Consider the following 12,809-nt stretch of genomic DNA (forward strand, 5'->3'; position numbering starts at 1 on the left):
AGAGCTTTTGATAAGAACTTCCTCATTCTTTAGAATATAACTTATAATTATAACTAGATAGAAGATACGTCCAAGATTCATATTTTGCACATTGATCTTCGTTTAGGTTTTTAATGTGGAACGTCTCTCTCCGCCATCTCCTACACATCTTCGCCTCAAGTCTCCAAGTAAGTCTTCTTCGCTGCAATGGTTGAATTTAGTGTCATTTGAAATCATGCTCACAAGGTGTTTGATTAAATAATTACTCTAAATTAAATCATGCTCACAAGGTGATTGGTTAAATACATTTTGTTGAATGTCTATAGCTTTAAACATGAATTAAATGCGTGTTTTAATGGTTTAAGCATGATGGCTTTTGAGTTGAATTGAAGTAGTTTCATGATTTGGGGTATTTGAAATGATTAAGAGCCTCACCTTGACAAAAGGAAGTTTTATTTATGATTTAGATTATGATATGGACTTTGTAATGCTAGGTTTCAAACACCCTGCTATGATATGCTTTTAGGTTTTGATAGGAATTAGGTTTTGATATGAAATAATTTTAATTAAACTAGACTATGATTAAGTTATGTGCATACTTCTTTTCTCTTCGTAAAATGAGCTTCAATTTTGCCAATTTAATTACTTATTGGGTTCAACATGATGATGTTAATTGAATTGTACAAAACCTAGTCAAATTGAGCTTCAATTTTATTAGTAGATGATTTAGTTTTTTCATTCAGTTAAGCGATAAATCGAGGAGTTATTGAAGACATCTTCTTTCTCGCACGACCTAAGTTCTTATTCTTCATTTGAGACCAGAGTTTTTTTTCTTGAATCTAGGTATGTGCTAAAAGATTATGTGATTTGATATTTGATTTATGTTATGATATTTGAGTTAGGTTATGATATTGATTTAAGTTTTGACATTGATTTAAGTTATGATATGACTTTTTGATAGATATACCTTTTTGATAGATATTGATTTAGGTTTGACATTGATTTGGGTTATGATATGACTTTTTGATAGATATGACTTTTTGATAGACATGCATTTTTGATAGATATTGATTTAGGTTTTGACATTGATTTAGGTTATGATATGATTTTTGATAGATATGTCTTTTTGATAGATATTGATTTAGGTTTTGACATTAATTTAGGTTTAGATATGGATATCACTAATAAAATGGATGATGTATATAGAAAAAGATCAACATCTTTCGGAATACATTCAAGGCGTCGATTATTTTCTTAGTTTTGGTGTGAGTTTTGGCCGAATTACCAACATTGCATGTCCATGCGATAAATGTGGTAATAGAAAATATTTAGACAAACAAGGCGTAAAGAAACATTTGATCTTGTATGGAATAAGGAAGAGCTATACTTTTTGGAATTGTCACGGGGAAACATGATGACACAATTATAGGATTGATGTATAGATTGATAGTTCACTATTATTTAGATGTTGATGTTTAAATATTTCTTTCAGGTATAAATGGCACCTCCAGAGAGCTTTCAGCTAGGATTTTTGCAGTCACAACTCAATTTCCTTATAAAGAAAAAAAAGAAATTCGATTAACTCTTCAACGCATACTCTAGTGGAGGATCTCCATGAGGATGTACAAAATCTTGTTGAGCCCACACGAACATCCACTAATGAGGATGTGCAAAATCTTGATGAGCCCACACCATCGATTGACGAAGGCACAAATACAGAGTCTTTCAGCTCCCAGAGAAGGTGAGGTAGCAACAAGAACTTTGAATTGGCCAAATTGACGGCTAATGGAGAAAAGATGCGGGTCACATTCGACCTAATTGATAGAAAGTCGTGCTGCAAAAATAGGGGCATGTGGAGTCGGTATTTGGGGACCATTGTTCGAGAGAATAATGTTATTCCACATTGCATAGTCCATTGGCACCACCTCACCCCCACCGCCTTAAATACTCTATGGCAGTCCGTTATTGTAAGTTAATCGTTTTTAATACATTTTCATTTAAAATTAATCATTTATTTCTTATAAATCATTTATTTGAAGATAAATTTGATTCAAATGATATTGAGAGTTATCGAGTCAACGTCTTGAGACACATTAAGACGAGGTAGGAGGATTGAAGGTATGACATAAATGCTAATAAGATAAGGAAGCACGAAGAAAATGTGTAAGCAATTAGGGCAGATAAGCCTGATGAAATGACCCAACAAGATTGGGAATGACTACTTGAAAACCATTACTTTACCGATAAATTTCAGGTTTCTTCTTTCAAATTTTGTACTTAATATAACATTTTAAATATAACATTATATATATTAATTGCATAAACAAAACACTACTAGCATAGAAAACAAAAAAAATCAAAATATGCACATCGGTTTGGTAACAAATCATTTACACAACTGCAGCGAGAAATGGTAAGACTTATTTTCTAACCTTGTTTTTAAATGAATTAAAATTTAACTTACAATCTCAAGAAGTGCAAGAATGATCAATTCCAACCTATGAAGATTTCTTTTTGGCGACTAACACTAAAAAAGATAAAACTGTTGATCCGTACATACTTGAGAAAGTGGTAAGTATAAAATATGTTTAATTTACAGTTTATCTATTATTGCTATTAACATATTTGGTTGTATGATGAATTAAGACATTTGCAAGCTGAATGTCCCGACATTTTTTATGTCGATTTGATTGAAAGAGTTTTTGGCCCTCAAGATAAGGGAAAAATGATAGGGATGAGATCAGTTTTAGCTTCCCAAGTTCGATGGTCATCACCGTCTAAAAATCAACTACGTCGAGATATTGTGATAATAGAAAGAAGACTCGATGATATGGAAGATTCAATGAGGGCTTAAAAGGACGTAGTGAAGGCCGAGAGGGCCCAGATGGAAAACATGTTGAAGGCTAAAATGGAAGAGATGATGAGGATGGAGAGAGTTGGGATGATGCGTCTTATGGCATAGTTTATGTTTGGCGGTGGATCAATAGATCCTACATTCTTTGCCCAATTTACTAATATTGGCGGTCAATCATCGGATCAAGGGTCATCCACAACAATTCCACCCGTGCAACCCCAACAACAAGGCGACGATGATTCTTGGGAAGACGCGAATTAAGTAAGAATTTTTGTTATGATTTTGGTTCGATTTCAAATGTTGGTGTAGTACTTTACTTTGATTATGTGTTTGTGTTAAGAACTTCTTTTGTTATGATTTTGGTTCACGTTGGTGTAATACTTTGATTGTGTGTTTGTTTAATAAAATTGGTTATGATTTTGGTTCAATTCATAGTTTGATAATTATGATTTAATTATGGTCATGGTTTAATTTTCGGTTTTATATTAGGTATTGTAATATTATTAAATTAAATAGTTTTAATTATATTAGCATGTACCGATTAGTTTACTTACCCATAAGCCTATAACGATTGGTTTGTTAACCAATTGCTATTGGCTGTTGGAGAATTGTCGATATAGACTTATATCGATTGGTCATCTACCAATCGGTGTTACCTAATAAGGTAACATCGAGAAGGTTTCTGCCGATTGAGAGCATCTGGTCTATATCCAGTCGGTATTGGCTTATACCGATTGGTAAGGAGGTTAATACTGAACGGTATATGATATTTTTTACTGGTAATGACTCCAAAAAAAATTAAACATCACTCCACTCTTCCTCTCATCCATCAAATTAATAAATTCATTAACTAAGATATTAAATTACTCTATATTTTAAATTAGTATTTATTTATATATATTAATACATTTGAAATCTTTTTAACAATAAATATATATATATATATTTATATATATATATTTATATATATATATATATTTATATATATTTACCTTCTCAAAATTATCGTAAATCATCATTTTTTTTTCTTATTTTTTCCTTCTCAATATTATTTGGAACACCAACTGGATAAGGCCCAAGTTTTTATTTATAACCACTTCTAATTTGTCTTGCACTTTTTTATGTTAATAGATATTTTGTCTTGCACTTTTTTTTTATTTTAATAGATATTTTGTTAGTTAGAGTTATGAATTCTATCATGAATGAGTTTGGTTGTCTTGTTTTTTTTTTATCTTAATTATACATTATATTATTTATTATAAATTTAAAATAAAGATAACATAATAAATGAAAGTTAGAAAAATTATAATGGACTATTTGGGAGTAGAATGTAATATATATATATATATATATATTATTATTATTAGTTAGTTGTTATTATAAACAGTTATGAATTATTTTAAAATCAGTTATTAAATGATGTGAAAAAATATAAATGATACAAAATAAAATAAAGAATAATCATGGATGGATTGGTGGTGGTGGTGAAGCAGCGGGGAGAAGGGACCACACACCCTTATAAGTCGTCGTGTATTATACGTAAAAGAAAATAGCTGATTATAACTTGATAGTTCCAGTTAGTAGTACGGAATTACCCTTTGGAATATTCACGTGTTTTAAATACAAAAGGCGGTGGGTGGAGGGGCGAAATAGTAACTTCAAATAATAAGGCCCATGCCAGCTTGTCTTTAATGGGGCTGGATTTCTTTGTTCCGTGTTGTATTTCAACACGCTATTATATATAAATATAATAATAATAATAATAATAATAATAATAATAAATTGGAAAACTTTAATTAATAGTTGACGTTGACCAACGTGCTCAACAAGCCATAAATCTTTATGACCCATTCAAACTTTTCTATATTCAAATTTAATTATTGTTTTCTTTTTCACATCACTCTCCCCATCTTATTTTTTAATAATTTTATCTATAATAATTGGATAAAGGGTTGAAAAAATAATACTTACCAAATAAACATAATCAAATGTAGAAAGAAAAACACACCTAATAAGATCAATAAAGTAATGTAAAACAGAACATTCAAACCTTAATTAAATTTTATATATAATTATATAAAAGGTTCAAATTTCTCTAAGAATATTGTCTTTAAATAAAATGTTATGGCTAGAATATATAAGTGATAGGTAGGGATAGTGTTAGCTTGTTAACAAGTAATAAATTATAATTTAAAATATAATAAAAAATTACATGTATAATAATACTAACAAAACATAAATCCACTGACAGATAATAATTTACTTTATTATTATTATTATTATTATTATTATTATTATTATTATTATTATTATTATGTAGTTTCCAGTCTCTTTATTTTATATTGGTCAAATTGAATTTGATTTGTAATTGGTTTTAATTTATCTTACAAATATTGGATGGATCACTCATTTTATTAAATATATTTAGGAGAAATGTCAAATTATTTTAGAAAGTTAGACGAACGTGTTAAATTTGTTTATTAAGTTGTAAATTCTATTTACATATATAAATTTGTCAAACAATATTAATTCTATTGAACTTAAGTGAAATCGGTAATAACGATATTCAAATTTTGCTCGCTCATTTGTTCTTTAAACATAAGAATTTCATATTAACCTTAAAAAATAAGTAATGATTAACAGACAAAGGTAAAATAAGATATATATGCTTTTTTTTTTCTTGCTAACAAATAAGATAAGACTTGAGACAAAAGAAAAATAGACAAGACCCAATCCATTATATAAAGTTATAATACATAATCTTTTGGTAAAAACCCTAAAAAGGGAAAAACAACAAAAAAATCCCATAAGAAACAAATCACATATCTACGGGTTATATCCAGAGGCCACCCTGATGAAGGTCGAGCCTCAAAAAAATAAATACAAAAGGAAACATATTTGTGTGGTATAATGAAGTGATCTAAATGAACAAATAAAACAACTTTATTAATCAAAAGAACATGCATGCATATATATAACTATAAGTAACCTTTTAAAAGTATTTCAATCCCTTCAGCAGAGAAGTGACTCAAAAAACATGTCGTCTCTTGTCTCATCCTTAGCCACTGTGAAAACATTGTTGTTGTCGGATGACAAAGACCTGTAACCGAACCCTCCTAAGGGTCCCTCCAACATTTCGAGCCTCGAGTTCCTTATGGGATTTTGCATTGGTGAAGGCCTAGTAATGTCCATGATGAGATTGGAAGAAGGATTTGGTTGGCTGGTTTGTAAGGGCATGTTGATCATATGGCTGCCACGTCCCCTTTCGGCCGGGACATCGTGATTGTGTTTACCTTCGTAGGTTGTGATAACTTCTCTATGATTATGAGACGCCCTCTCCACATGTTTCCTTACCTTACAATTTGTGCTTGTACACTTATAGTAACTCCTACAACACAAAAGAGAGAAGAATAAAAACAACTCACATTTTCAATTTTTTATTTGTGGATATCACAAACATACATTTAATTTTTATTTTTGTGGGTGATATCACATTTTATTGCTAATGGGTTGTAATCTAGATAATAGTTCAAAAGTACTAACTTTTTGGTATAGAGTTGTCACCATGTCCCCACCCCAAAAAGAAAAGTAAGAAAAATATAGGTTTAGCTCAAAATGTAATCCAAAAAGAAATTCTTAACCATAGTCTAAAAGTTTGGCACATTCATCTAGACATTTCTCAAGTTCAAAATAAGAAGAAAAAAAAAGTGTTTAGTCCAAAATACACTAACTTAAAAGAAGAAAATATATTTAGGCTAAGGTAAAATTTCCAAAAATTGAAATATGAAAGAAAAATTCCAAAAATGAATCATAACTTTTTCATGCAAAATGCAAGAATCATAACTTATTTTCACTCTTTAAATTAAATTAATTGTGATTGTAATATTTAGATTGCGAATGGTAGCATAATCCAAAAAGACCAAAAGTGTTTGATGGATATGAATGATTAAAGATTATTACTATAGAATATCAACTAAAAAATTATACTTTATATATATATACATACATGAAATAATCACCTTACACCACTTTTTACATGAAATAATTTAGAAAAGAAAGCAAATAATCACACAATCAAGAAATAGTTATTATTAGGAGCTTTTTTTATCTTAGTTTTTTTGGAATTTTTATGTGAAAAATCTTGCTTAATAAAAATATGGGTTATTTATGATTTTTTAGAATGAATTATTAAAATATATATTTTAAAAATTTTAAAAATAAAAAAAAAACCCTAAAAATAATGTAAAAATGAAGTTGTCTTACCTTGGATTTGGGTTTCCTTTAACAACCTTCTGGCCATATTTTCTCCATCTATAACCATCAACAAGGATATCAATATCACTGGTTGTCTGAACCACCACTCTTGGTTCTCTCACGGCTCTGTTTCCGGCGGCGCCGCCTTCATTTTCTCCCTCCATTTTCCTAACAATCCCCTTTCAGATTAAACCCTAAAACTTACACAATCAACACTTTAATAAAAAAAAAAAAAAAAACTTACCATCTCTTCGCATCGGGCTCTTCTTCGTCCACAACCGATCTACTCCTCCCTTGACAACTCTGGTTTTCAAAATCATCATTCCCAACCGAAACCGACGAGTTTTCCGGCGTCCCAACAGATTCCATTTGTCCGTTACCACCTAGGGAGGTGACGTACGACTGTTCGGAGACTTCATTAATGACCGGTGGATTATATGAAAGAGAGTACGATGAAGATGATGAAGATGATTTACGGGTGTTATGAGGCTTTGGATGATTATGAGTTCCTTTGTAAACAATCTCTGTAATAACCCCTTCAATAGATTTCTCAACTTTCTTCTTAGTTGGGCAATTTGGGTATGTGCACTTGTAATAGCTTCTGGGATTTTCACTAGCTTTCACTTGCTTCTGCCCGTATTTTCTCCAGTTGTACCCATCCTCTGATTTCCTGTTTGATTTCAGATTCCTATGATCGGAATTGCTCTGTTTCCCCTGTTCCTGTTCCTGCTGAAGATCACATACTACTGAAGTGGGATGAGTCTGAAAAGAGAAATTCCCATATTCTTGCTTGATCCCAAATCGTTGATTATCATCGGAATGAATGGGAAAAGTCCCTGTAGTAGGAGATGGTAAAACCTGAAAAATACAAATCAATTATTATTGGTATAAGAAAGAAAATGATTGGAAATGAATTGTTGTTGTTAGTTACTAACGTTGGAATCAGTCTGAAGAAGAAGAACAGGCGATTCAAGCAGATCGGCGGCGGTGAGTCCGGCAGGGATGGAGAAGAAGGAAGAAGGAGATAGAGGGAGATGGAGAGGTTGAATAGACTTGAATTTAGGCATACCGAAACCTCGCCGGTGAGAGATTCGATCGGAGAGGCCGCCGCCGTGGAGTGAATCGGCGGCGGTTACAGGTGGGTATAGGTCGACGGAGAGGAGGTCGGAGAAAGACGAGGTTGTTGTCGGAGAATACATGAAAGAAAAAGATGAGGTAGAAGAGTTTTCTAAGCTTCCTGCTGAAGAGGTGGCCATGAATGAGGAGAGAGAGAGATAGCTTTAGGGATTTTGATAGAGTGAATTGATCTTTAATATTTGTTTTTTTAAACTATATATATATCATTTTTATTTTCTATATTATTTTTAGTTAGCACGTTACTTGAGAAGACCATAGCAAGTCTGTATTCACATTGGAATCTTCTAATGTATATGTCACCATTCATAGGCCTAAGTTTGTTAGGTTAAATTAAATGATTTCATTTAAAATTGAAAATATATAGAATTGTCACTATTTAATTGTGAATTTCAAGATTCAATGGATTAATGAAATTAGTGATTTATGATCGGATCATGTTTATCAAATTCATAATACTTTACATATATATATATATATGTATATATATATATATATATGTATATATATATATATATATATGTATATATATATATATATATATATATGTATATATATATATATATATATGTAGCGATTATAAATTGATCACTTATTGTATTACATAATATTTATATTTAAATAGTTCATAATTATAAGTTTAATGAAACAACACATTATTGAACTACTGTGATTAATCATTGTTCCTATAAGTTATAAGTTGAGATTATAGTGAAATAATTGTTAGGTGGATTCAGTTGTTACCTTTTATGAAACAACTATTTATAATAAGCTTTATAAAAAAAGTGAAATTGTTTTTAAAAGTGTGTTTAACACATATTTGGGTGATTTTTTTTTTTATTGTATTTTCTAAATTCATTTATAAGATTATATTGTAGATAAATATTTAAGATTACATTGTTTAACCAATCCAAATAGATTAGTTGAATTTGAGAAATACTTAGCATGGTTGGATTAAATTATTTTAAATAATTTTGACATAATTAAATATCTCATTAATCACATCAATCTATTAATAAAATAACATATGCATTTGCATTTGCACGAATAATAATATAAAAAAAATCTTAAAAAAATTATTACGGTAAAAATGTGATAGCATTTTTAATTTTATTTTAACCGTTTTAAGTTTATGAGCGAGTCAACTCACAATCCGACTTAAGTATCCATTTACTCTCACATTGCAAAACGATCTCTAAAAGAATTGATACAATTTGAATCTTTAACTCAATTAGTTTGACCTCTAGAGTTCACTTCTTCCCCATACTACGAGTAAAAAGGAAAATGTAAAGACTACCATTAAAACAGCCCAGACGAGACTTAGTATATCAATATGAATTATGTCCCATATCTCTATAAATTATTGCTCAATAATAATGGTGAAATCTATAACATAGAGTCAAAAGAGAATTATGACCGATTAAAAACTATTGATGAACCACCGCATTCATCAAATTTGGTGTTGAATTTAAAATATAAATTATTATTAGCTTAATTGATCAAAGGGTTGTACTTATTTTGTTAGGTTGCAAATTCGAACCATACCTATAACATTTTTTATTTTATTTTTAATCGTTTTAAGTTTTTGGACGGGTCAACCCACAATCCGACCCAAGTATCCATTTACTTTTATATATATATATATCCAAATTAACCACAGCTCTCGACCTGACAATCCGGACACTTTAAAAATTAAGCATTATTATATATATATATATATAAATAGATAAATATTAAAATATTTTTTATTATAACTTTTTATCCTTATATATTCATATCCCTCTCTCAATAATTAATTTATCATAATTCTTTAAAATAATCTATAAATTATTTAAAATACACATGGGAGAGGAAGTCTAGTTTCATTATGGGTTAGTCGGATTAAAGTTATTAAACAAACCTTATTATTAAATAATGATGAGTTATGATTTTGAGAATTTAATGATTAATTTAAGTAAAAAAAAAATTAAAATATTAATATATAATAATAAAATAATAATTTAAAATATAGTGTATTTTATTATTTTATTTAATGAATTTAATGATGTGAATGAGGGGATGGAGAGGTGATGTTTTTTGGTTATGATTATTAAAACAACAATAATCGAACAAGACCTAAATCACCTCCTCAAGACATTCCAATCATATCCTATTTCTATCACAAACTATGAAGATATCGTGCGATGCACACAGATAAAAATATAAACAAAATAAATTTAATAAAAAATTTATAAAAATATGTATTCAATATTTACATTTTTTAATAAATCACGAATTATATATTAAAATAAAAAATAAAACACTTCATTCCACATTTTATTCATTTCAGTAAAACAACTAATTTTCTCACATATCCCAATAAATATCTAATCTCGTGACCTTACATATTCACTTTGGTTAAATAAAAAATCTCAAAAATTATTGTAGACACCCAATTTCTACACTCTAGATATCCAATAAAAAACCCGATCTAATATAATGCTCATGCTTGTCTATTGGATCGAGAAAACAAAAAAACATAAAAAAGTCTTTTGAAAACAAACTTAGAAAAGCCTGAAAAACAATGATTCAAGCGATAAATTCAAAAAATGTTCAAGTCATGAGTTCCCTCATACCTTCAAAATGGCCGTTACGAAAAACCGTGAACTTTGAGTATAATATTGTTGTTGAAGAAAATGTACTGAAATATCATTTTAGAGCCCGTTTATGGGTTAAACTGCCATTTTTATAACGACTCAGTTTTGGGATCTCGTGACACGTTTATGTCTTACGTTTTGAAAAATCATGAATTTTGAGTATAATATTGTTGTTTGTAATTGTGTGCAGAAGACACTCAAAAGGATGAGAAATCGAAAGTGTGAGTCAAACCGACGAGTCAACTCGGGTCAAAGGAGAGTCAAACGCGGGTGAACCAACTGGAGGAGGGATTTGACCGCCCATTTGATATTTGAATTTTGTAAAATGGGTGGATTATTAAAAAGACTTATTCAAAGAAGATAGAACTTGAACCTTTGGAGTTTCATTAAGCTTGGAATGCATTAGAAACTTAAAAAATTCTCCCTAGTTTCAATACTCGACTGGATTAGATCATTTTGGGTGTTATGGAAAGGGGGACGAGTCCTTTACAATGACTATTTCAGTTCTATTTCAAGTTTGGCTCTCCTAGCTAGACTAAATATTGACGTGAATGAAATGTATTTAAATGAAGATCAATCTGGACACCTCTCCACTCAAAATTCATAACTTGAATTGTAGTTGGTTGATTTGAGTGATTCAACTTGAAATAGAAAGATAATTCATGCATCATTCGATTGGAGCCAGTCCCGAACCAAGATTCGACGTTTAGAGTACCTTCCAAGCCGATGCAAGTGAGCACGTGCTCCATATTTGAGTCCTAGGGGCCAACTTAAGGCAGACTATACTTTAAAAATTAATATCTTTTATTCTCTAGGACAGTTTGGGTGAATGAGCTATCATTGGAAATCATTTTGAGTCAGATTTCCAATGGTACCAAGTAGGCATACTAGTTCGTTGAGTAACTCACTCTAGGTCGTCCGTAATAAGATTGGTGCATATGGTGATCCGTCTTTGTACAGTCGTTTTCCTGGTCCACACAGACTCTAATTGCTGAAACTCAAAACGTGAGAGTTGTAGGCAAGACTCAGGCCTTTCCAATGCCTCCTCTCTCATCCCGTGAGGAGCTTCGAGTCAAAAGTTGTGTATATTTGAAGTCTCGAGTGTAAAAATCGCGAGGATGATGAAGGCTAAATAAAAAGTGAACTTTGAAAGAGCATAACTTGAAATAGGGGCATCATTTGAGCTGATTCAAAAAAGGGGTTCAAGTTCGTTGGGTTGTGAGTTTATCATAAAATTTCGGACTCATTGGGCTAAAAACTCGTCTGGATCAACTCGTTTAAAAGGAGGCTGCTAAGTGGGAACAAAGGAAATGAGGTTCAAACAAGAAAAAGAGAAAAGAAAGAATCTCATTTTTTTTTTTATATACCATACCTTTCTTATTAAATATAAAAGGTATCTGTTCTTCAGTTCAAAGGGGGTTCTTCAGTTACAGATTGGGGAGTTTAGTTAGGCGAGAAGTTGGAGAGAGCGGTTTCGAATGCCGTTCTTCAGTTCGTCAAGAGAGGTCGTTCCGTCAGAGTCAAGGGGGAGAAGATTACATTCAACAAAAGGACTTCCTCGATCTGTGGCGTGGGCAAGGACAAGACAGTGCGAGAGATTCTTGTTTCGGTGTAGAAAAGGAGTTAGAGACAGAAATTTACCTGTAGGCGTGAAGGCTAGAGTTGAAGAAGAACCAAAACAAGAACAACAGGCAAGGACGTTCCGTCGAAGATCGCGTTCCTTCCAACGAGCTCCGATTTTTTGTTTGGTCTTTCGTTCTTCATAGTTCAGGTACATCCGTTTGATTTCGTCTCTTCATTATCTACTTGAGGCATCGGTTCTTCTGTACACTGATGTCAGTTAATCGTTGATATATAGTTGAGATGTAGTTTACTTGATTCATAAATCGCTTATTTTATTTTTTGAAAATTGCTTGACGATACGGTTAGGCTTAGTCGAGATGTAGGATAAG

At 30.9% G+C, this 12,809-nt stretch overlaps 1 protein-coding gene across 1 annotated transcript; it reads right to left on the reverse strand.

The window, feature by feature from the left end:
- Positions 1-5,548: 5,548 nt before the first annotated feature.
- Positions 5,549-8,387, reverse strand: LOC124916213 (probable WRKY transcription factor 26). The gene is made up of 4 exons (XM_047456947.1): positions 8,023-8,387; positions 7,332-7,945; positions 7,097-7,255; positions 5,549-6,221 (listed from the first exon to the last, which is right to left on the reverse strand). The coding sequence occupies exons 1-4, from the start codon at positions 8,341-8,343 to the stop codon at positions 5,846-5,848; spliced, it is 1,470 nt and encodes a 489-aa protein (XP_047312903.1). The 5' UTR covers positions 8,344-8,387; the 3' UTR covers positions 5,549-5,845.
- Positions 8,388-12,809: the final 4,422 nt, after the last annotated feature.

Source organism: Impatiens glandulifera, chromosome 1, assembly GCF_907164915.1.
Source record: "Impatiens glandulifera chromosome 1, dImpGla2.1, whole genome shotgun sequence".
NCBI lineage: Eukaryota > Viridiplantae > Streptophyta > Magnoliopsida > Ericales > Balsaminaceae > Impatiens > Impatiens glandulifera.